The 25,272-nt window shown below is 51.7% G+C and overlaps 1 protein-coding gene across 4 annotated transcripts in view; it reads left to right on the forward strand.

Moving 5' to 3' along the window:
* DAG1 (dystroglycan 1) overlaps positions 1-14,724 on the forward strand; it is a 65,411-nt gene extending 50,687 nt beyond the window's left edge. For all 4 annotated transcript variants that reach the window (XM_027098810.1, XM_027098809.1, XM_027098811.1 and 1 more), the window contains exon 3: positions 9,892-14,724. In XM_027098810.1, the coding sequence (XP_026954611.1) occupies positions 9,892-12,294 (2,403 nt within the window). In that variant the 3' untranslated portion in view covers positions 12,295-14,724. The remainder of the gene's footprint in view (positions 1-9,891) is intronic.
* The last annotated feature ends 10,548 nt before the right edge of the window (positions 14,725-25,272 follow it).

Raw genomic sequence — 25,272 nt, forward strand, 5'->3', positions numbered from 1 at the left:
AAATTTCATCTTCTGAATATCCAAACCCTGTAGCGATGACCCTTGTTCCAGTGGCCACTGGAATGTTGTACATGGATTAGTCTTGACCAAAGGTGCCTTGAGTCGATACTGTGAGCTGAGTATTTGCTGTATCTGGCAGAGGGACATTTAACAGGCTTATTCACTGGGGGAGCAAAGAGATTTTACTAGGAAAACAGGATTTTATCTGAGCATATCTATCTGTGGAAAGCACACCATTTAGTAGATGATTAGCCTGTAGAAAAACAGGTGAAAATGTGTGACTCTTCATCCTGAACCGTCTTGACATCAGGGTTGTGTGGGGTGGGAATCAGATCAGAAAGCCTGACTTCCTTCCTGGAGCTTTGTTTTCCCTGTGTGTAAAACAGGATTGAAAAGTCTTTACACTAAAGGAGTTGTTTTTTTTCCCCCCTATTATAATAATGATGTATAAATGTACATTGTAGAAAAAGGGAGAAAGAAAATCTCCTGTGGTTCCTACCACTAGCATACTCCTCTATCATTTTCTGCGTTCATCAAGAGGTGTCTGTGTCACATACACACACAGACATTTTAGACAGACCTGAAATCATGCTGAATCTATATTTTAACCTTTTTTTCATTCACTGTAGTTTGAGTTTTTTTTCCTTGGTTATTAAGTATTCTTTGGGAATGTAACTTTTAAAGGCTGCCCAATATTCTTGTGTATGTGAGGAATATTTCAGATCTTGGTCCCAAGGAGCCTTGTTGGGGTGACCTCCAAATCATATCTATCACTATTACTGTCATCCAAACTACCACTCGCTCACCTCTTCCCAGGCGCCCTGCCTCTGTTCTTAACCCCTTAGTCTGTTCTCCATACTGAGTCAAGAGACATCTTTATCTTTGTAAAGCTTACATCTGCTAAAAACAGGCCTCCCCTACCACCCTGCCCTTAAGATTAAGCCCTGTTTGATCTGGCCTCTGGCCTCTTCTCTCTCCCCTTTCCCTTTGCATACCTTGTCCCAGCCACACCAGCCTCTTTCTGCCCCACAGATATGCCAAGCTTAGGGCCCACCCCAGGCTGCTGGCTCTTTTTTTCTTCTGTCAGCATGGGTACAGCCACCTCTTTCAGGCTTAGTTTCAGCATTGGAGCCCTTTCCCTCCACCCTGATGAAGGCAGATTTCTCACAAAACCCTGTGTTATCTTCTTAGCAAATTTTTGTACTTGAAATTCTTTTTAGTCTGCATGTTTGATTCCAGTCCCATAGTAGGCCTTCAAATGTTTTTGGGCTGGCAGAGGGAAGGAGAACCCCCTCAGTACCTGCAAACCTGCTTTGGATTGTCAAAGCCTACCTGCCAGGGACTTCCCTGGTGGTGCAGTGGTTAAGAATCCACCTGCCAATGCAGGGACACGGGTTCGATCCCTGGTCTGGGAAGGTCCCACATGCCGTGGAGCAACTAAGCCCATGTGCTGCAACTACTGAGCCTGTGCTCTAGAGCCCACGAGCCACAACTACTGAGCCCTCATGCCACAACTACTGAAGCCTGTGCGCCTAGAGCCTGTGCTCTGCAACAAGAGAAGCCACCTCAATGAGAAGCCCGCGCACCACAACGAAGAGTAGCCCCCACTCCCCACCACTACAGAAAGCCCGCACACAGCAACGAAGACCCAACACAGCCAAAAATAGATAAATAAAATAAACTTATTAAAAAAAGAAAAAAAGCCTACCTGCCTGTTTGTAGGAAGAAATGCCAGCCTATGTCAGGGCAGTAAGAGACTAAGCTTGCCTAAGCCTCATGTGGGGTTCCCAGGTAAGGGTTGGCCTTCCAGTCAATTAGCCGAATTGCCTAATGAGGACTCATAGGCAGAACATGGTCTGTCCTGAGACCTGATGAGATTAGATGGTGTGGTTGTCATACTTGCTGACTGGTCAGGAGATGTGCATGGGGGTTGGTGATAGAATAATTCAGTGTTTGTAACAGACCATGTAACAATCTATAGAAGGGGTAGAAAATCAAGTCTTATGCTAAGTGAGCTGCACTGGCTACCTGCCAAGCCTTGTTGGACCTGTGTGGGCTGATGGTTGTGGTATTTCAGGAGATTGTGGCAACTTTGGGAATCACAGTGACAGAGGAAGTGCTGCTTGGCATCAGCCAGGTATGCCCATCGGGTAATATCAACTCCTAAAACAAGCACTTCCCTATATTTTATACACCAGACTTCAAGGAAACAGGTCAGGAGAAAGAAGAAGGGGACATGCCTGCCTGGAGGATTAACCCTGAGGTCCTGGGTCCTTTGCTCTGCCCCACATCTGAGACTCTTTCATGTCCAAACAGCCCTTATCCAGTCTCATCCCAGCCAGCACCTATTACTTCCCTGCTGTTCTCTAGCTCTACCTCAAGAATCAGTTTGCTATTACTGACCCCATTTTAACTCCCAAATGGACTCCATTGATCTGATGTAAGGTCTATGGGCTACCTCCAGACCTTTGTGGCCAGCATGACCTTCCTGAAAGACCTGTGCCTTGGGTCTCTCTTCTTTTCTCCTGTGGCCTCAGGGCACCCTAAAGGAGATGGTCCTGGTGTGTGCTCCCTTGGACCAGACTAGATGCCTGTATGCAAAGCTCATCCCAGGTCTCGACTGTTCTTTGCTCTCACAGCAGTCTTAGGTCTTAGAACACCCTCTCTCTTCATCAGGGTCTGTAGGTATAGGTCCCACAGAAGCCAGCTTTGCCTTTGCTGGGCAGATCCTAAGCTGTCCCAAGTTGGCCATAGTATAAGTTACCCCCCTGACTTCCCTCAGGATTGGCGCTGGCTCCCTAAGGGTGCCTCTCCTCTGACTTCAGTTGAGTGTAGGACTGGCTGAGGAAGGTGATGATATGGCTGGAGATGTTCTAACTCCTCCTCTCTGGGTTGGTCAGGAGAGAAGTCTTTGCATCTCATGAAATGATTGGGCTACCCCTCTAGATCCCCCTCAGATGTCTCATTTTGGTAGTGCCCATGAGGATGGCTTTTCATCCCTGCTTCCCTTTAGCCTCCTTGTCTGGAGACAATGTGGAATTTCTCTCAGCCCAAGATGTTGGCAGACTGGGAGCAGCCCTTCCTGGGACTGTGCTCTCATCTGCTGGCATAGGCCCCCAATTGTTCCCATGAGAACAATGGGTACTCTTTTTGGCCAGGAAGGGGAGCTCATGAAAGGAGTATTTCTTTGGATGCTTGCGAGCTTTGTGGCAACCCCGCCTGCGTGAGATGAACTGCAGTTTCTTCCTGCCTCAAGTGGGTGTTCCCTGGCTCTGAATTGATCCCTTGTGAACAGAGCACACTGGGAAATGTGGGTTGGCGAAGGAAGGCATCCTTGGGGGTGGGTTGTCAGAATGGCATTTGCCCAGACATATTAGCTCAAATACTTATTATTGAATATATAGGCTTCTATGTTTTAGAAAAAAAATTACTGACAAGGACTGAAAACATGATGAAGTAAAAATAGTTGATGTCAGGGCTTGGGATTGAGGGACTGATTCTGAGAATTTTATTAGTGGCTATAACCATCCTAAGCTGTCCCTTGCTTTGGGGGGAAAATGATTAATTTTTGTTTTCAGATGAGAACAGTTAACAGCAGATAAAATGCTTCATAATTCAGACCAGAGGGGCACTGATTGGGCTGGACAAGTTGTATTCAACAACATGTGATCCTGTGGCCTTGGCCTTTGTGGCAACAGCCATATTCTGGCTTGAGGTTTGAATGTCAAGCAGCAGAACCAATTATTGTCTCTCATGGGTGTGGCTCTCCTCTACTCGGTAAAGCAAAGTATGTCTACCCTGGTTCTACCCTGGTTCCTCACCTTCTGTGGGGGCAAAGGCTTGGCCTTTGACCTCAAGCCAGAGGCTCTTTGTGTTGACATGTGCCATCTCCCCACAGCCCAGCCATGTGACTGCCCATGTGCATCATTTGTGGAAGTTGAGCTTGGCCACAGATTAGTCTCATTGTCATAGTCCATGGCACAGACACAGGATCACCCTGAATGTGAGTCAGCACCGTGGGGGCCTCTGAAACGTGACTGGAAGCTGACTCCATCAGAGGGACTATTTCCTGCCCCCCTGAGCAAAGGAGCCCACCACACAGTTGGCCTGCCCCAAGGAGGCTTTGATCACCTCATGTGTGAGTGCCTCCAGGGTGTTGCCTATGGTATCCAGCCATAGACGGCTGTGGGTTGTCTCAGCTCTGCAGCTTGGGTGAGGGGTGAGGGGCTGAAGGGTCCAGGAGCCAGTGACCAGGTCTGAGGGAAGGCAGGGACTTTGCCAGGGCAGGCTGCTAAGAGGCCTAAGCAGTGGGGTGTCACAGGGCAGCAGTTTGTGCCACTGTGAAATGGACCAGTGAGAAGACCCTCTGACACATCTGTTAGGGATTCAGGGAAGGGCCCAGCCTGAACCCCTGGGGCTGTCCTGTCTTGAGGTGTTGGTTGGAAGGTGCCACCACTGAGGCTCAAAGGACCCTCCAAAAGGTTTGTAGTGTGGGGGAATTCTCACCAAATACAGTTTCTTTTTTTTTTTTCTTTGTGGTACGCGGGCCTCTCACCACTGTGGCCTCTCCCACCGCGGAGCACAGGCTCCGGACGCGCAGGCTCAGCGGCCATGGCTCATGGGCCCAGCCGCTCCACGGCACGTGGGATCCCCCTGTACCGGGGCACGAACCCATGTCCCCTGCATCGGCAGGCGAACTCCCAACCACTGCACCACCAGGGAAGCCCCAAATGCAGTTTCTTGATTATACTTTATTCCTAAGATCCCTCTTTGCTGGCCAGCATCAGCTCACCCAAGTGACAAGGATATGAAAGTGCTCATCCATCTTTCTGGAACTTTTGCTTGCCATTTCTAAGTCCCATAACTCCTGCATGGGTAAGATACCACCTTGTGGGTTCTGAATGATAAAGCTTAGGTTTTCTTGGTTTTAGAAACCAGTGGTCATATAGTTAATTAAGCCCTAGTGAGAGTCCAGCTCCTCAGTTTTGATGGGCAGAAATCTGCTCTTTGATGAGGGACTAAGTAATACAAGCTCCTCTGCCGATTTGTTCTTTCTCCAGGTATATTATGCTGATTTGGGGTGAGAGACTCTACTTACGTTGCATGGTGTTTAGCACAGGTGCTGTATCTTTATCAGACCAAGTGTTTGACAGTCTACTGTGCCAGAGAAGGCTCCAGCGGAGAAGTTGAAGAGAATGTCTGAGAACTGAATAGCCAGTTACTAGTCATCTGCTAGTATAGACTGAGGAGTGACCAAAACCTTCACGTTTGGCAGTTCCCCAATCATTGGTCATGGTGATATTTTGTGGGCAATGCTGGGCAGGTAGTCTTCAGAACTCCTTATGTGTCTTCCCAGGTTTTGTGGTTTTGATTCTTAATGTTTTTGGATGTACTTTATGGATCAGGATTTCTAAAATTGGGTATGTGGCTGTTCAAGATCTTATTTTCCTCAGTGCTGGGCTTGCCTTCTATCTCAGAAGCATGTTCTCTCTGAGGGTTGCTGAAACTGGAAAGATTTCTGGCTCTTTGTGAGTGGCCTGTGATCTAGAGCCCATGATCTCAAATCAGGCTTCCTCCTGCAGTTTCTGCCTCCTGCAGGTGTTCCCATTGCCTGAAGTCTTCTTTCCAAGATGGCTGCTTTATAAGGTCAGCAAGGGAGTATTGGTATTTAATGATGGAGGGTGACTTGAAAACCTGGGGGTGACTTGAAACCCTGGGGGAGTTCCATGGCCGGGGACAGCCTGTCACCCCAAATACATGTGCTGGTGTTATGAGCACTTCACACAGAGTTCTGATTCCTGCTTCTTGCATGCCATTCCTAGCCTGGCAGCCCTTAGAGGGTCAGTTGTGGGTGGTTACAGTACAGCTAGGACAGAAATTTCTATATGAGTAAACTAAGGATTCCAAGGATAGTCGGAATCTCATGTGCAAATATGCCAGGATCAAGCACATCTCTTTTAGACTAAGAGGATGTGAGTGCTGGCTTTGGGCTGTCACCTGCAGCAAGTCCTCCCTGCCCTCTCTGCCCCTCAACGTTTTCATCCACTCTTAGCAAACAGGTCTTAACAGGTAAGCAAGTCCCTGAGGGTCCCCAGCCTTGGCCGTGTTCCCCTCTAGGGTCCTGGCTTCCTCTTCCTGTGGCCTCTCCACTTCCCTTTGATGCTTTGAGTTTCTGCTTTGGGGTATGAACAGGGAGACAAAGCCTCAGTGTGTGCTGGGTCCAAGGCCATTTGGGAAAGAGGATGAGGGAGTGGAGCCTGGACACGCCCTGGATCCATTCCTGCAGCAGCCTCACAATGTGTACTGTGTCCTCTCTCAGCCCATAGGGGCGGGTGAGGAACCAGCACTGACAGAGTCAAGCGTGTGCCTGGCCCTGTGATCATACAAGGCTGGCATCTTTTCCCCCTTCTTACATGTGAGAAAACAGGCTGAGGTTAGATGAAGCCTCAGACTGCCTGGAGATGGGGCTTCCCTTCGGATACGGTGTTTTTATAGAGATGAGTCCTGATTTGTCATGGGGGCTGTGTCTCTGAGAAGGAACTTTCATATCCCACTTCACGCTTAGGCCCTGAGAGGAAAAGTGGTCTAGATCCTGGAAGTTTTGCAAGCTGGGGAGGATGTCCAGAGTTCCCATGGACTGAGGGGCTCCTGCTTTGTCACAGTAGAGCAGGTGTTGCATCCCAGAGCATTCCCTCAACTGAGTGCCCTTGAGAGGGAGGGGGGCTGCTAGTGGAATCCTTTGGGGACTGTGGACACTGCCAGACCTTCAGGCATGTTCAAACTTCCCAGTTCAGGGGCTTTCCCTAAATGGCCTTGAAAATGCAGAGATGTCAGCTTCCCTGTGACTTGGGTAGGTTCCTTGTGGAACTCAGATTTGTTTTGCTTCCTGTGGCCTTTATATTAAAATGAATCATTGCCAACCAAAGTGCTGCCTATTTCTGATGTTTGCAGTACCAAGATGTTCAGAGATGCATGGATTTTAGAACGTTCAGGTTAGAATCTCTCCTTGTCTGAGGAGTACCCAAGACACCGGGGACTGTTTGCTTCCGGGTGTAGATCCAGGTTGAACACCTATCCTGTGGCCAGGGCTCTAGTACCTTGAGGAGCCAGAATTTGCAGAAGGGAGGGCAGGTGCAGGGTGGAGTGGCTTGGCTCTGTTTTTCTGACATGGCTTATCCCAAATGTTGTCTCTAAAGCTGTGGGTAGACCATAGTGAAAGAATTTGTTTCTGTAACCAAAATGAAGGTACACAGTTCTGCTCTTCCATCGCCTAGTTTGATATTGAGCATTATAACTTACTTTGGTGAAACCTGGGGTTTTCTTTAATGTTTGTTATTTATATTACACGTTATTAACATGTTAAAATGTTACTTGGCATAGTTCAAATAAGTGTATATTTTCTAAGTCTGGCTGTGTGGGAGCCTTGACCAACCTGGGTTTATGCCTTAGGGCATGTCTGACAACAGAACTGTGGCTGTTGGGGGTCAGCAGAATGGGAAGCTGAGCCAGCCAGGGGAGCTTGAGGAGATGAGGGCCCTTCTCTATTCTCTCTGTTATAAAGTGCCCTTACGTAATTGAGACAGACTTGAAAAAGCACTGGCGCTGCTTACTCATCTGTGCTGATGGAACACACGGCGCTGGGCACAGGCCTAACTGCCTGGCCACTGAGGCATATCCCATGGGCCTGGCCAGCCACTTGGCACCCATCTGGAGCCTCTCCTGGTCTCTCTTGGCCCTGTTCAATCTTCTCTACAAGTGGCTTCTCCTTGGCTGACTTCATCCAGAGCTCCATTCTTGGCCCTCCCTTTCTCCTTTCTCTGCCTGATCTCTTGCAGATGTGCTCTCATTCCAGTGGTAGTCATTGGGATGGAGTGGGCTTAGGAGAAATACCCTTGGGTGGCCGGAAACCTGGGTCCGCGCCCTGGCTCACCTACTCTCTTCCTCTCAGGAAGTTCTTACCCCACCCCTGTAAAAGATCTCATGGTTCCCTTGACTACTCCATTTGGCCTTAACATCTTTGCTTCACATTTTTTGCAAAACTAGATCATTCAACCTTTGCTTTATATGTTTGTATGTGGATGTGGCAGTTTTTGTATTTAACATAATTGAACTGAAAAAATTTAAAGCATAGGTTTTTCAGTCAAAGCAGTTGTGATAAGTATTTTTGTAGCTAAAAAAGATTGTAAAGGAAGAATATATTTAGTGTTTTTCATGGATTTGAAGACACCCATGTTTACAGTTATTTTACCGTTTCTGATGTTGGTTCTGTTTGCAGTGGATGGTGAGTGATGGGATGGGAGATTCTTAGTGGTTCATTAATTAGATGACTGTGCACCCTAGTGTTGATGGAATGTGGTCACAAAAGAAACTCTGTGAACTCAGTAGTTCAGAGAGCAGTCAATAAAGGACAACTCCTAATAATGTCATATGTCTTCTCATGGCTTTTTGCTGGAGGTAAGAAATCTCTTTACAGGCAGGGTAAATATCTGGTCTCTGATAAGGTTGATGGAATGGCATGCTCATTGACACCCGGGTCCTAGCTGGGAAGAGCAGGTATGAGTTCAGGGTCTCTTCCCCAATCACTCAGGCACCCGGCTCTTGGAAGGAGGAAGCCTGACGAACCAGAGCCCCTGGGGAACCCAGAAGCTATAGCTGTGGCCTTCCTGCCACAGGGAGGGAAGCGTTTTAGTTTCCCTCTCCTGACAAGCAGTGACCATGAAGGGCAATCCCTGGGCTGAGGCTGGCAGTAAGACATGCCATCTGTTGGCCATTGTGTTTCTGGACTTGACGGACAGGGCAGTGGAGCTGACTGAGAGTGCCTTTAGGCAGACCAGAGAGTGGGTCCCACCTTTCTTGCATTGGGGGCAGGAGTAGGTGTTTCCCGAAGGTGAGAGAAGTCATAGATGGGGCCTGGGCAAGAGGCGAGTCTTGTTTCCCTCTTGTCAGCTGATGGTGGAAGTTTTTATGGTGGCATTCCCTTGGGGGCTTTACGTATTACCAGTCATGTTGCTGTGGAGAAGGACTTCCACCCTGAAGTAAGTCTGGGAGGTCTGTTGGGTGGAAAAGGGGATGAGCTCCTGAGGCCTGCTCTGTGCTTCGGCTTTCCAAGGACAGAGGTGAGCTCTGTCCATTTCCCAAACTTAGTTGACTATAGAATTCTCTTTTAGAGAGACTGGAGGTCCTTGGAATGCCTTTCATAAACGCTCTTCTTAGGATAATTGTTTACATTCCCCTACCCTGGACATTGCAGTTTTTCTTGAGATTTGAAAAGCACTGTTAAGACATTAGATACAGCTAACCAAATGTGCCCCACTACACTTGAATGTAACATGGTGGTTGTAAAATGAGGCATTTGGGGGTATTGAGTTGTCCCTGCACCCAGACCTGTGTGCATTTCCACTTCTGGGCAGGAGAGGCACTCTAGGCCAGGCATATACCTTGAGCAAAGTTGTGGTGTCTGTGGAGGGTAGGGTAGAAGTCTGAGGCAAGGTTGGAAAGTAGTGCTGAGGCGTGAGACACCCAGGCTTGATTCTGCAGGCAGAGTGGACGAGTAGGTGGCAGGGCACTTCGTTGGTATAAAAACCTGCAACATTCTTGAGCTCCATGGCATCAGTTCTCTGGGATGAGACATGTGTTTTGAGTGCCAGAACTGCTGTCTCCCCACCGTGTGGCCTTGGGCGAACCATTTGCCTTCCATGCTAGCCCATCTGGCAGCCCCAGTCTTTCGTGATAGGTAAATGAGCTCCAGGAGAGAGGCGTTGGTTCCTCCACCAGGAATTCTGAATTGTACCTCAGGCCTGTCACACAGGCTAGGCCATTGGTTCACTGTTGTGATCATTTTCGGGTTATGCAGTGATGGTGGCAATTAACTCATGCTGACATCTCTTCTAGGTATCAGCAGCAGGGAAGGAGACCTTACCATCCTGGCTGCAGTGGGACCCACAGAGCCACACCCTGGAGGGTCTCCCCCTTGACACTGATAAGGGCGTGCATTACATTTCAGTGAGCACTGCACGGCTGGGGGCCAATGGAAGCCACGTCCCGCAGACTTCCAGTGTGTTCTCTGTTGAGGTCTACCCTGAAGACCACAGTGAGCCACAGTCTGTGCGGGCGGCGTCACCAGACCCTGGTGAGGTGGTATCATCTGTCTGTGCTGCCGATGAGCCTGTGACTGTCCTGACGGTAATTCTGGATGCTGACCTCACCAAGATGACCCCAAAGCAAAGGATTGACCTTCTGCACAGGATGCGGAGCTTCTCAGAAGTGGAGCTTCACAACATGAAGTTGGTGCCAGTGGTGAATAACAGACTGTTTGACATGTCGGCTTTCATGGCTGGCCCAGGAAATGCAAAAAAGGTGGTAGAGAATGGGGCCCTGCTCTCCTGGAAGCTGGGCTGCTCCCTGAACCAGAACAGTGTGCCTGACATTCGTGGTGTGGAGGTCCCTGCCAGGGAAGGTGCTATGTCTGCCCAGCTTGGCTACCCTGTGGTGGGTTGGCACATCGCCAACAAGAAACCCCCTCTCCCCAAACGTATCCGGAGGCAGATCCATGCCACACCCACACCTGTCACTGCCATTGGGCCCCCAACCACAGCCATCCAGGAGCCACCATCCAGAATTGTGCCCACCCCCACATCTCCAGCCATTGCTCCTCCAACCGAGACCATGACTCCTCCAGTCAGGGATCCTGTTCCTGGGAAGCCCACAGTCACCATTCGGACTCGAGGTGCCATTATTCAGACCCCAACCCTCGGCCCCATCCAGCCCACTCGGGTGTCAGAAGCTGGCACCACAGTTCCTGGCCAGATCCGCCCAACAATGACCATTCCTGGCTATGTGGAGCCCACGGCAGTTGCTACCCCTCCCACAATTACCACCAAGAAGCCACGAGTATCCACGCCAAAACCAGCCACACCTTCTACTGATTCCTCAACCACCACAACTAGAAGGCCGACCAAGAAGCCACGGACACCCCGACCAGTGCCCCGGGTCACCACCAAAGCTCCCGTCACCAGATTGGAAACCGCCTCCCCGCCTACTCGCATCCGCATCACCACCAGTGGGATGCCCCGCGGAGGAGAACCCAACCAGCGCCCAGAGCTCAAGAACCATATCGACAGGGTGGATGCCTGGGTTGGCACCTATTTTGAGGTGAAGATCCCGTCAGACACCTTCTATGACAACGAGGACACCACCACTGATAAGCTGAAGCTGACCCTGAAGCTTCGGGAGCAGCAGTTGGTAGGCGAGAAGTCTTGGGTGCAGTTCAACAGCAACAGCCAGCTCATGTATGGCCTGCCTGACAGCAGCCACGTGGGCAAGCACGAATATTTCATGCACGCCACAGACAAAGGGGGCCTATCAGCTGTGGATGCCTTCGAGATCCATGTCCACAGGCGCCCTCAAGGGGATAGGGCTCCTGCTAGGTTCAAGGCCAAGTTTGTGGGTGACCCAGCAACTGTGGTGAATGACATTCACAAGAAGATTGCCCTGGTGAAGAAGCTGGCCTTCGCCTTTGGGGACCGCAACTGCAGCACCATCACTCTGCAGAATATCACCCGGGGCTCCATTGTGGTGGAATGGACCAACAATACACTGCCCCTGGAGCCCTGCCCCAAGGAGCAGATCACGGGGCTGAGCCGGAGGATCGCTGAGGATGATGGCAGACCTCGAGCTGCCTTCACCAACGCCTTGGAGCCCGACTTCAAGGCCATGAGCATTTCTGTGACAGGCTCTGGCAGCTGTCGGCATCTACAGTTTGTCCCAGTGGCACCACCCAGGAGGGTGCCCTCAGAGGCACCACCTACGGAGGTGCCAGATCGGGACCCTGAGAAGAGCAGCGAGGATGATGTCTACCTGCACACAGTCATTCCGGCCGTGGTGGTTGCAGCCATCCTGCTTATCGCTGGCATCATTGCCATGATCTGCTATCGCAAGAAGAGGAAGGGCAAACTCACCCTCGAGGACCAGGCCACCTTCATCAAGAAGGGGGTGCCTATCATCTTTGCAGACGAACTGGACGACTCCAAGCCCCCACCCTCCTCCAGCATGCCGCTTATCCTGCAGGAGGAAAAAGCCCCCCTCCCCCCTCCTGAGTACCCCAACCAGAATGTGCCCGAGACCACTCCTCTGAACCAGGACACCGTGGGAGAGTACACACCCCTGCGGGATGAGGATCCCAATGCGCCTCCCTACCAGCCCCCGCCGCCCTTCACAGCCCCCATGGAGGGCAAGGGCTCCCGTCCCAAGAACATGACCCCATACCGGTCGCCCCCTCCCTATGTCCCCCCTTAACCCACAAGCGCCTGGGTGGAGGCAGGGGTAGGGCAGGGCCCTGGAGACAACACGGTGTTGTCTGTGGAGACCAGTGGCCTGCAGACCATCGCCCACTGGGAGCCGACACCTGACCTAGCACACGCTGACACACACGGGGCCTGGACAAGCCCGCCCACTTGGTCCTCCTAAACCCCAAAGCAGCTGGAGAGACTTTGGGGACATTTTTACTTTTAATTTTTGCCTAACAGCTTTTTGTTTGTTCATAGAAAATTCTTCGCTGCGTTTTTGAAGGCTGGCTCTGAAAGCACCGTTTGGAGTAGAGGTAGATGGAGGGAGCGAGGAACCGTGAATGAACTCGCAGGCAGTGCTGGGCGGCCTCCCGGCTCTCTGCGTTTTGCCTTTAACACTAACTGTACTGTTTTTTCTATTCACGTGTGTCTAGCTGCAGGATGTAACATGGAAAACAGTAGCTAAAGATTAAATTCAAAGGACTTTCAGAAGTTAAGGTTAAGTTTTTACATTTAATCTGCTGTTTACCTAAACTTGTATGTGTAATTTTTGGGTGGGTATGGGAAATTGCTTTGCTAAAAATAAGCTCCCAGGGTGTTTCAAACTTAGAGAAGACCAAGGGACAGTATTTTTTATCAAAGGAATCCTATTTTTTCACACTACGTAAACTTTGTTGCTCTGATACCCCAGAGAGCCTGACTGGGGGCCTCCTGGCCCTGGCTCAGGGGCCAGGGCCCTGGTGCTGGGTTTGCTGTCCCACTGTTGCCAGGGGCTGGAAGCTGGAGGGGCCTCTTAGGCCATGGACATCCACACCCCCACCCCATGCACGCTAGCGGCCCACAACCAAGGGGTCTTCATTTCCATAGAAAAGGGACTCCAAGAGGCAGTGGTGGCCGTGGCCCCCAACCTAGGTGCTCCAGGTGGGCCAGCTGCTCGTGGGGATGCCTGGGGAGGTCGAGAGACTCGACCACATCAGCCTGTTTTCTTTTACCCTTTTTCTGTGTGTTTTTTTTTTCCCCCTCCTAAAAGGAATATCACGGAGTTTTGAAACACTCAGTGGGGGACATTTTGGTGAAGATGCAATATTTTTATGTCATGTGATGCTCTTTCCTCACTTGACCTTGGCCACTTTGTCCCAACAGTCCACAGCCCAACCCTGACCCACCCCACCCCTTTTCTCTGGCGCTCCAGTCCCAGGCCTTGGGCTTGAACAGCTGGGAAAGGTCTGGTGGCTGGGGAGGAGTGCCAGCAATAGTTCATAGTAAAAATAGGGGGGCTCTCAAAGCTAATTTTTTACTAAAGTTTTTATACAGCCTCAAATTGTTTTATTAAAAAAAACGATTAAAAATGGTGATGCTTACAGCAGTTTGTACAAGCTCCTAGTGTTGATTCCATGGGACTGACGGCTTTGCTCATTTTGATTTTTTTCCCCCCTTCTTTTCCTAATGGTTTAAATTCTGGAATTACACTGGGGCTTCTTTTGCCTTTTTTAGCAGAACATCCGTCCATCCATCTGCATCTCTGTCCCGTGACTCAGGGGCACCCACTCAGCTTTGATTCTCCTCCTTTGGAAGAAACCATTTTGAGCATGACTTCTTGATGTCTGAGAGTTATTTTGGGTACCTTTTAGGGAGGAATGCCTTTTGCAATAACGTATCCCTTCCGTGATCGAGGGCGGGTGGGTGGGTGGACCCAGGCTCCCTTTGCACACCAAGCAGCCACTTCTAAGCCATACTGACCATTTTGCAGAGGATTCATGTGTGCTGCCTCAGGAGGGGAGGAACGGTCAGAGTGGAGGGGTCTCCACCCTGCCCTTCTCTGGAGGGTATTCCCGCTTGCGCCTTCTCCCCCAGGGCCTAGCCTCTCTCTCCTGCCTGGTCCCCTGGTGGGGTGAGCAGTGCCACTGTGGGGGAAGCCTGTAGATGAGGGCTCAGTGGACCTGTGATGACTGGGCCTTGTGCCTCCAAGCCCTGATCCAAGCCGGAGTTTCCCCAGTGCCCCGGAGTCAGGAGCGCAAGCTGAGTCTGACCTGGTGAGATTATTTTTGATGACCTTGCCAAAAGATAAACAATTTCCAGTGTTCCAGGTGAGGGCTTTGAAAGGCCTTCCAAATAGCTCCGTTGCCCCTAGCAACCCCACCATCGGGCATTGCCACGCAGAGACGTGGCTGGCCCAGAATGGCCTGTTACCATAGCAACAGGAGGCGATGGGGCAGTGAACAGAATAACAACAGCAACAATGCCCTTGCGGGCCGCCTCCTCCCCTGAGTGCCCGGCTGGCAGTGGTCTTTGGACTCTGTGAGACAGAGAGCCAATCTCACATTCAAGTGTTCACCAACCACTGACGTGTTTTTATTTCCTTCTATATGATTTTAAGATGTGTTTTCTGCATTCTGTATAGAAACATATCGAACTAAATAAAAGTGTCTTTATTACAATACCATTGCCTCCAAGCATCTTTTTCCCTAGCCCCTACACAACATGAGTGTAGGGTGGAACTAGAGTCCATGTAACAGAGGGAAGAGGGGACCCAGCTAGGCCCACTCGGAGGTGGCCTTTGAGCAGCTGACCAAATAGCCTTCACATCCTTACCGTTTCTGTTCCTCTGGGAGGGGTGGGTGTGTGCACCAGAAACTCTGTCAACCAATGAGCCCTCCTTAGCACCTCTTCTGCCTGAGCCAGCTGAGATAAATCTCCTTGAGCCTCAATTTCCTCATCTGTAGTGCGGGGTGGGGAGAGGAACGGGCAGAAAACCCAGTGAGACTGGGCGGGAGAGGAGGATGGTGGGAGAGGTCTTGCTAAAAGCTGTCTGCCCCAGAGTGGGTCAGCTTCTGCAGGTTCCAGACAGGGGTCCCTCAGGCTGGGCCCCCTGCCTACTACCTTGTGGGGTTGAGGCTGGCCAGTCTCCCAGGTAGTCTCAGGCAGGTTTGGCCTTGGCCTTGGCCTTGGGGTGGGGAGAAGGGGAGAATGGTTTCTGGCCAGGATGTTCTGCCTTCATTGGGCCTGTAGTTTCTGGGGGCCTGCCCCTAAGTGCCCTGCCTGGGATGGACAGGCCAGCTGGGTAGCCTTAGCATGACTTAGTGCCCAGGAAGGGGCAGGTTGTCCTGGGACACTGCCAGGGCGTGGGAGGCAGGGCATGCAGCAGCTGTGTCTTCAGAGGCAGGATCAGGGCCATTGGTCACAGAACAACTGGTGCCTCTTTTGGGCTCACTCCCACCACCACAGGGTCCTCAGCATCTCCACCTACAGCACCCAGGCTGCTGCTCTGCTCACAGCTTTCAAGACCCAGAGCTGAGACTGGTCCTGTATTGCAGATAGAACGGAGTCCCAGAGTGGGGAGTTGGGGGTGAATTACTTGTAGGATACCACACTGATAAATACCAGGAAAAGCTGTCCCCAGTGCAGAGTTCAGGGACACATACCTCACCCCAAGACCTAGCAGCAGGAGCCCAGGAAATGACCCTGCCTTTGCTCTCTTGGCCTCAGGAAGTTCTGCTTAATGTTTAACCTGAAGCCACTGATGGAGGTGACCCTAGAGTCTCAGCTGGGGTGGGGCTAAGTTGGTCTGTTTGTGTCCCTGTGAAGGCTCCTTGTGTCCAGGAGGTGCCCCTGGGTGGTTTCCGGGCGGTAGCAGGGGCAGCTCTCAGCCTTGGTAGTGGTTCAGGGGCGCCCCATGTCAGCCCGGCGGAGAGCCAATTGCCAGGGGCTCTGGGCCACAGAGGGGGGACAGTGTCCATGGACTCCCAGGAGGTGGCGCCTCAGGCTGGAGTAAGCCTGACAGCAATGGGCAAGTCAGGCTGTGGGCGGGGTTAAGTAACAGCGGAGGCTGGCTGTAGGAGGGTGGAACCCGGCCTAGAGCAGAGCAGAGATGGCCGGGCACTGGACCAACCCTGGAGGGGGGCGGGGCCGAGCGGGGCTGTAGGCAGGGCTAAGGCGGTAGGGCCTGCTGCCGAGAGCCGCTCCGAGTTAGGCCGCGGACTGGCGCTTTAACTGGGCGGGTCTTTTCTCGCTCAGACATCTAGGCAGAGACCCTGAGGGCGTTAGGGTGCGAGTTGCAGGGGTTTGGAGCCTGCCTTTCGCCGCGGCCGTTCTCCTTCAGAAAGGGAAGCTAGCAGAAAATAAATGGGAGGGGCGAGTCTGGGGCCCAGGCTTCCAGATGCCTTCTGTTACTGGGGCCCTGCTGGCAAACGTTGAATTCGGACGTACTTAGGCAGGAAGGAATAAGGACCTTTCCTTTGCACCTTAGCTTTTGTAAACCTCCAGGATTCCTGCGGTGGAGGCCAGCATGGGGCCTGCACACAGTAGGGCTCAGCGCTTGTTAGATGCTCCCTGAGTCTCCTCTTCCTCCAGCCTGAGAGCTGAGAACACGGCCTAAAGTGCTGCGGATCTGGGAGGGTCCTGGATGGAAGCCAGGCGGCTCCAGTTGCTGTGCCCCTAGGAGAAGACACTTGGCAGTAGAAACAGACAGGGATGGGGTAGCAGATGACACTTTCTCTGAGTCGACCCTGGAGTGGGGGCACCCTGAAGCCCCAGGGAACACCCTGCCCAAAGCTCTCTCCACAGCCCTGGGCACTCACTAGGACAGCAGGGAACATCCATTTGGCAGCTGGCTAGAGCTCCCAAAGGCAGGGCTGAGTGTATTCTTGCCTTGTGTCCTCATGGTGTTGCAGCCTCAGGCTGTAGAGGGCAAAGCCCAGGTTTGGGACTTGCTAAAATGGCTGGGAGTTCAGGTTAGGCCAGCTCCTTTTCCAGGGATCATGCCCCATTTCCCTCAGCATCTCTGTTGCAAAAGGTCTTGGGAGAGAAAGGTGAAGAATGGGGCTGGCTCCAGCCCACGATGGTAGGGGATGGGGAGGTCCTGATGGGAGGTGGCAGCAGCTTTCCTCTGGGTGTGCCTGTGGGAGAGGACCAGCTTTGTCCTGGGTGAACTCACCCTCAGGGAACATGTGCCTAGTTGGGCTGGACAAGAAGCAGGGCCTGGGGGATCCGCTGAAGGGGATGGAGTCCTCCTCTTGTTTGAGGAGCACATGGTGCATATGTGTGTAGGGGGGAGGCCAGCGTTTCTGTGTCCAGTACCGTGATTAGAGGGCAAATGAGAGGCTAAGGAGGCATCCAGTGTGACCCCAATGGCTCTGACTCAGCAGCCACTGTGCCTCCCAAGGCTCACCCTGTGTCCCAGGCAGTACAATCAGCTTACTCCTCTCCTCAGAGACACCCTAGGCCAGGCAGGGCAAGAAGAGGGACACAGCCACCCTCTGAGCCCCAGGAAGATCCCTGGAGCAGATCCGGGGATGAGGGAGGGCTTGGTTGAAATGAGCAGACTGGGGGAGGGAGGGCTCAGGGGAACACATGACCTTTCTGTTCTCTGAAGGCAAGAGGAAGATGTACTTTGTTCAGCCTTACTAGGAATTCCTCAGTCTGTACTGTTAGCTTATGGTCAGAAAGGCCACCTTCTCAGAAAGCTGATGCCCATGCCAGGCCTGCCAGCTGGGGGAGTTATTAATACATAACTAGCAGTGCTAACCCAGCTGCTGCTGTGCAACTGATACCTGCTGCTACCCACCCCAGAACCCCAGGGAAACCTGAGTGTGACTTCAGCCCTTACAGCCTGGCCTGGCCTGGTGGTGCTTTGGCCACACCCACGGATGCAGGGGATGGTAGTGGTCCTGCATGGAGGGCCAGCAGTCAAGCCCTACAGATTCAGGGCCTGGTTTGCGCAGCAGGCAGACAAAGGCCAGACTTGGAGATTGCAAGTTCAGTGAGGGTGGAGTAAGCTCAACAGCCTTGATTTCTGCTGCATCCTTGGGCCCTAGCATGATGCTGTCTTTATTCTAGGGCTCAAAAGTGCCAAATTGAACTGAAATTATTTAACTAAATTGAATTTAACTGAATTGAAATCATCCATCCTAGAAGAGGCCTAAGGGACTGTGGACCTTTCTACTTGCCATAAGGGTTTTGTTTCACCGACCTGCCCTATTCTGTCCATCTTTCCTGGAAGGCAGGAATTCTTCCAGTGGCTCCTGGAAGCTCCCTGGACAAAAAAAAACCTTATCATAATCCACTCTGATCAGGACAAAGATAAAGCTCAGTGCAGAGAGTAGCTATGTCCCATGGCCTGAAATACCTGGTGGTAAAGGTTAATTCCCAATAATGGGCTTGGGTTTGCAGTAGTGGAGCCACAGAGGGTCAGGAGGTAGGGTTCCCTTTAATAGACTTCCCTGAAGACATGTGGAACTGAGTCTGATGAAGGGGTTGAACTAGCTTTCCCTTCCCGTGAACTGTCCAAGTCATGTATGATCCTCTGTTGCCTGGAGTAGGATACATGGGCTGGTTAAGAGAGGGCATAGGGGCATGACTTGCCACCTGACCTGTTCCCCCCGCTCCCCATCCATGGAACAGAGGTAGGTGGAAGCAACTCCATGGAAACTGGGATCCTAGTGGGAAGGACTGCAATAGTAACTGAGGTAGCATTTTCTTTTTTTTTTTTTCTCATTATTTATTTATTTTATTTTTGGCTGTGTTGGGTCTTCGTTGCAACACGTGGGATTTTTGTTTTGGTGTGCAGGCTTTTCATTGCGGCAGGCAGGTTTTCTCTCTCTATTTGTGGCGTGCGTGCCTAGTAGTTGTGGCGTGCGGGCTTAGTTGCCCCGCGGCATATGGGATCTTAGTTCCCTGACCAGGGATCCAACCTGCTTCCCCTGCACTGGAAGGCAGATTCTTTACCACTGGACCACCAGGGAAGTCCCGAGGTAGCATTTTCTATAGTTTACAGGAAACCATTTGTGTGCTTGTCTCTCCCCTTCTGCAAACTGAACTTCTTGAGTGAAGTTCCCACAGTCTTCACTGGGCCTGGCGCCGAGTAAGAGTTAGGTATGCACTGGCTGAAGGAGGATGAGTGTGCGTGCATGCACGAATGAGATCTGCAAAGCCAGCCTGGAGGCCTGTTTGGGGGAAGGCAGAGGGGCAAGGAAAGCAGCATGTTTTGACTTGGACAATTACAACTTGGAGAAGCCATGTCTTCATTATGTCACAACAAGCCTTTGGAAGCACATAACTCTAATAGCAATGGGGCTTAATTAGCTTTCTTGGGAGCAATGCATGGGCGGTGGGGCTAGGCTAGTGATAAACATTTCCGATAATTTTTTTACTGGCTTTTTTCACATAATTCAAGTAAAGATTTGCACATTGCAACAGTAAAGGAACTATGCAGACAAGGCATCAAGCAAATTCTATACTTTTCAGTTTTGCTCCCTTTTCCTACTCTACAAAGGGCATGGGTCATCTGAAGATCCTAGTACACAAGCAAAATTGTCTTAGCCAGCCCAGATGAGCTGCTGAGCAGGACAAAGATCAATCAGGTTTCTTGTTTGTAGCCTCATACCAGCCTTAGGCTTGCTTGAGAGCTGCCTTATTCCCCATGTTAGTGGGTAGTGCTGACAAACCTCAGCCAGGAGGGAAACCTTCTGTTTCTTTGGGCTTCCTTCCTTCCTCTTCAGTCCTGTTTTTCCATCCCAGAGGAGGAATGCACACAGGGATCCAATTTCCCGAGTTGCTTCTCACTGGGAGGTGAGATAAGCCTCAGCATCACTACAAAAAAAAGAAGAGTGCAGAAGTCAGGGGGCCCTGTAGATGGGAGCCAGCTCTCCCAGCCTCTCTGGAATAGTCCAAAGCCCGTAGCAACACGTCATCCAGAACTGTCCTCAGTCATCCTTCGTCATTCTCTCCCATCTCCACACTCTCTACCTCCTCTTCTTGCCTGCAAAATTTGTCATTCCTCTTCACCACCGTCGGCATCTTCATCTTTGGCTCCTGAGCCTCCCTGTGGAGGTCACCATGCTGAAAGTAGCAGCCCAGGGTAAACTGGATTGTGTGGGGAAGCAGGACAGCCTCAGAGTCTGCACCCTGACCCCTGTGCATGGGCTTGCATGCCTGTTGCCTTGCCCATGGCCCAGCTGGCATCCAAGTGCCGCTCCTGAGGCCCTGCATCTCTTCATTCTTCCGAGATTTGCCTTCCAATGACTAATAATTTCTACAAATCCCAGCAGCAAGCTGGCTCTGACTAGGCCTTTTCCTACCTGGATAGATTTTTTTCCCCCGATTTCATTTTCCCTCTGGTCTTCTATAAGTGTTTGAGAGCACAGACTGGAGAAGTAAGTGGACATGTGTCCATCCATCAGTTCTATTTTGGCATGTGGACTGATTCTCCTCCCATCTGGTCTTTCTCCAAAATGACTGCTATGTGTCATATGTCACACTGAAGTGGGAAGAAAATGCATTTGGCAAGTGAAGTTTAGGGGGCTGGGGAGCTTCTGTAGGGTCTCCAGGTCCATCCCGTCCCTGGCCAGGCAGCAGCTGGACGAAGGAGGGAGTGGTACCAGACATACCACACAGCTGGTTTGCACAAACCGAGAGATTTGTGCATTCACTTGTCATGAAGTCAAGCCTAGTGAATTCTCCTAGGTCAGTATAGGCAGCTTGTCTATGACCCCTCCACCAGGAGACACTCTGGACACAACCTCAGCACCCTCCTTTTACTCATTAAGTCAACAACCCAAATGCAGTGTTGCAGGAGCTACAGCCAAAGGTCCCTCTGGTGTGCTTTTAGCCTGGTGGTTGGTGAAGCCCTTGGAAGTGCAAGTAAGGGAAATGCTCAGAGCTGCAAAGAGAACTCAGCCCAATCATTAGCCCCTGAGGTCCTGCTGAAAGCAGCCCAGGGGATAGGACAAGCCAGACAATGTCCTGCTCTTGAGGAATGCCCACTGTAGGTCAAGAGGAAGGAAACAACCCCTGGAACAATGAATAAAAACTGAATCAGAGCCCCAGACAACCAGAGGCCAGCACCATCCCATGGTTGGCAGGAGTCCCTAGGCTGAATGCCAGGGGTGGATGTGGACAGGGCAGGCATGTTCCTGGCAATGTTTCTCAGAGGAAGTGGGACTGAGAGTTTGAAAGGAAGGTAGGGGAACCGCTAACCCACACTTCCAGGTCTCTACTGTACTGTGTCCTTTGTCACCAAGGCAGCAAAGACCTTGGAGTTCTGCTAACAGCCAGCAATCCACTCTGAGGCAGGCAACTCCCCAGGCCTGCTGCCTGGGTAGGGCTAATTACCCCCATTGGTACCAGGGACATGTTGATTTAAATCTGTGGAAAGCCACAGCTCCTATGACTTCTACAAAAACAGAAAACAAACATCCTTCTCTCCCCCACTATCAAGTGGCCCAGCCCACACTGACTGGTGTCTGTGAAGCCAGAAGGGCCTGGGTCGGGCCAAGGTCAGGTCATTGGCCTGCCCATAGTGCCTTTGTACACGTTCTTCCGCAGGAGAAAAGGTGTGGCACAAAACCCCCAAATCCCAGACCACCCACCAGAGGGACAACTAATAATAAAGTTAGTTATGTGTATGCTGGGCACTTGTTGTTTTATTTGTATCAGCCACTCCACTCTCATAATCCCCCATGTTAGAAGGGCTAGTATTATTATAACTTTGCAGGCTAGGAAATGGAGGCTTGGTGAGCCTAAGTCAGTTGCCAAGGCCCCATTTGGAAAGTGGCAAGACTGAGGTGTGGATCCTTGTGGAGCCTATATGTGCACACCTAGTCACCAGACACAAAGATGATTGAAACACAGGAGGAAACACAGTGAAGACCATCATAACATAGGCAGAGAGGCTCTCATCATCCCGGGCAGTCAGAGTCAGGTAGTCAAGTCAGCGATCCAGGCTTCATGGAAACTCCATCCCAGAGGTTGGGGGGCAGCAGATCAGAGTGTATGGGAAGGCCCAGCCAAGGTCTGTCCATCAGCCTGGTTATCAGTGTTCATTGGGATCCCTGGAATTGTCCAGGTCAGGTTAGAACTGCTGACATCCCTTTTGATATATTCATCATCAGGAGAATTAAATGGGTTTGTAAAATGGGTCCAAATTTACTCAAGTTCTTCTACACAGCCATGATTTATGAAGCCAGGAATAGTTTGGAATATAGTCTGGATCTTCTAAGAAATATTCTCCCTCAGGAAAGCACAGGTTTGTGTGAGAAGCCAGGAGGCAGAGTAGTATGCAAACACTGAAGTCTGTAAAAGTGAGGTAATGGTTAATGCAGAGGCAGCCTGCAGCCCCTCATCTGGGAACAGTCCCTGGGAACCGCAGCTCAAAGCCTCTAAGAAATATCAATTCCTCTTCCCAATCTCCAAGGTCACTGTCCCAGGGCCTGCTGAGGCATCCTTCCATCTGGCTTCAGGCCAGCCCTGACACACCCTTTACCTTTCCCAGGGACACTTCCTGAGACTCCTGTCCTGCGGGACCAGGCCTCAGAGTGAATCCCAGATGGTTCGTTCCCATTGCACCATCTGAATAAAATCTTCACCCCCCAGCTAGCCTTTGAGACCCTCATAACCAGCCCCATCACCCAGCATCCTTTATCTCCGTCCTCCCATGACATCGTGCCTCTTAACACTCTTGTTTATTTGCGTTTCCAACTCCTAAACATCCTTTAATGCCACACTCGGTGTCCCCTCTCTGAGGCCTGTTCCCACAAAGTCTGCCAGGTGGGACACTGAAGTTACCCAAATGAGAGCTCCCACTCCCAAGTTCTCCGAGTCAGAAAGCGCCACTGACTCCAGGGCAGGGCACGGCGCGACGCCCCCACGGCCCCTTCTCGTGATCCGTGTCCCTCCAATCCTGGTTGGGTGGGAAGCTCCCACCAACCGCCGCTGGGCTCCTGGTAGCACTCGCCGTTCGCGTCGGCCTCAGACGGCGCATGCGCTGCCGCCGGTGGCTGTTTCCCTGCGACCCCGCTTCTGGCTCGTGTACTAGAGTCCTCACGGGCTGGCGGGAGCGCGCGCACGCGTGGGGGCCGTCGTGAGCAGGGAAGGGGCACCCGAGCCGCGCATGCGCAGCGGCAGGCGGCGGCGCGAGCAGAGCTGGGAGATGATGGCGGCGGCGGCGGCGGCGGCGGCGGCGGCGGCGGCGGCACGGAGTGTGTGAGCAGCAGCCCGGGAACCGCCGGCCCGGGCCCAGTGCGACCCCGACCCCGCCCGCCCGCCCGCCATGGGCAACGAGGCCAGCCTGGAGGGCGGCGCTGGCGACGGGCCGCTGCCGCCCGGCGGCTCCGGCCCCGGCCCCGGCGCAGGGAAGCCGCCTTCAGCACCGGCTGGTGGAGGACAGCTCCCGGCGTCAGGCGGGGCGCGGGCAACCGCCGGACCACCGGGTCCAGGCCCCGGGCCCGGTGCCGGCCCGGGCACGTAAGTGCGGGACACGGCGGCGCCCGGGGGGCGGGGATCTGTAGCTTGAGGCCGAGGCCGGGGCCGGGGCCCACGACCCTGCGGTCTAGTCTGGACAGCGAGGTCGGACGTCCGGCCACACTTAGAACCCAGCTGGTTTGGCATGAGCGGGTGGTCGCGGGAAGCGGCCCTCCCTTTACAGCCGCCCTGCCTTAGTAAAGCAGAATGGTGAGCGCAGGGTCAGTCCGGGCCTGCAGACCGTGACTCCGTCACGAACCCCAAATTCGCTTCCTCCCCAATGCCGGGCTAAGGAGGGGCTTATGTAACCTCTGCTGGGTCCCTCTGCACTGGGGAGCAATGGGACGGAAAGCGTCCTCCCTGTCTGCTGGAGTCTGCATGTGTCCATTGTGTTGGGCCAAGGAAAGAGCACAATGGGAGTGGCTGTCAGGGAAGATAAGTGTCACTGCGAGGAACAGAAAGATGTGGAAATAGTTGAACCATGAACTTGGTCATGTGCTTTCCTCAGGCATTTAGTGGCTAAAATCATCTTTGGAGGAAGGGAAAATGCCACTGGACACCAAAAGGTACTTATTTAGGCTCATAAATACTAACAGGGTCATGTGCTTTCACAATGGTTTAGTGAAAAACACTTTGGGGTGAAGCAAAAATGCAGTTGAATCATCTAGAACCAAATATGTTCTCTTATGATTTAGATTACCACCTCAGATCAGTGGAATGTTTTAAACAGAACATATCTGATCAAATACTGTGAAACCAGCTTGTTTAAAATGCATCCCGAGGTCCTATAAACAATCAAGTGGCAGTAAATGCAGTGGAAGGAAATGCCAATATATAATAAACCAGTAGACTGAAAACTCAGGAAAGCTACCAAGAGACAACAAGATAAAATGGAAGGCATTATCTTTACACCAAACAGACCTGGGGAGTAGCAAAACTGGGGAGTGCTTCTGGATCCATGTGAGTCTGCTGATAATGTTGCCTTGGCTTCTCTGTGTGGGAGCGCATAAACTGTGAGGGAGCATAATTTTTGATTCTTTAGCTGCCCAACTGTGCCTCTCATGTGGTTATTTTCTCAGAAGTTGTTTCTTAGACAATTAACAGTAATGAAAGGCTCTTAGTAGCCTGAAACCTGCCACAGACAGGCCAGCCTGTGACCATCCCTTTTAGAGTAGGGATTTGCCCGTTTTACATTAGCTATTATGGTAATGCAGTTGGATAGCACACAGTTCTTAGCACTGCAAATACTGTCCATTTTGCTGCGTGTTGAGCTGCTGTTTGAGTTTTAGCTTGCGGGAGGCTCACTCAGGCTTTAGAGCTCTCCTTCCAAAGGAAAGCATCTACGGCTGAGTGGAAAAACACATTGTTGTTAGGAGTTCTCTATATGGGAAATTTGTCATTTCTCTTCTGATAACCAAACAGGCTAGTCTGCTTGTAGTTTATCTAATGTTGCAGAGCCAAGCATATGAAAATTTGGAAAGACTAGGGCAGCCCAAAGACACAGGAAGAGGCTAGTGTCTATTCATATTCCTTTTCAGTATTTCATTTCTACCGTGTCTATGCGTTCTGCTACAGGGCAGACCCATGAACTACTGTGGGTTAGGGAACCATGGGCTCCTGCTGGATTTAGCAGTCACATAATCTCACTCCTGGCTGTGGGCAGGAGTGGACCTGTGGAGCTAAGGTCCTACAGCTGTCAGGCTCAGGGGGTGAGCTGGCTATTTGTCACCAAAGCTCTGAATTGGGGGCCCTT

Source organism: Aethalodelphis obliquidens, unplaced genomic scaffold, assembly GCF_003676395.1.
Source record: "Aethalodelphis obliquidens isolate GAN/ISIS:26980383/991018 unplaced genomic scaffold, ASM367639v1 scaffold125, whole genome shotgun sequence".
Classification (NCBI taxonomy): Eukaryota; Metazoa; Chordata; class Mammalia; order Artiodactyla; family Delphinidae; genus Aethalodelphis; species Aethalodelphis obliquidens.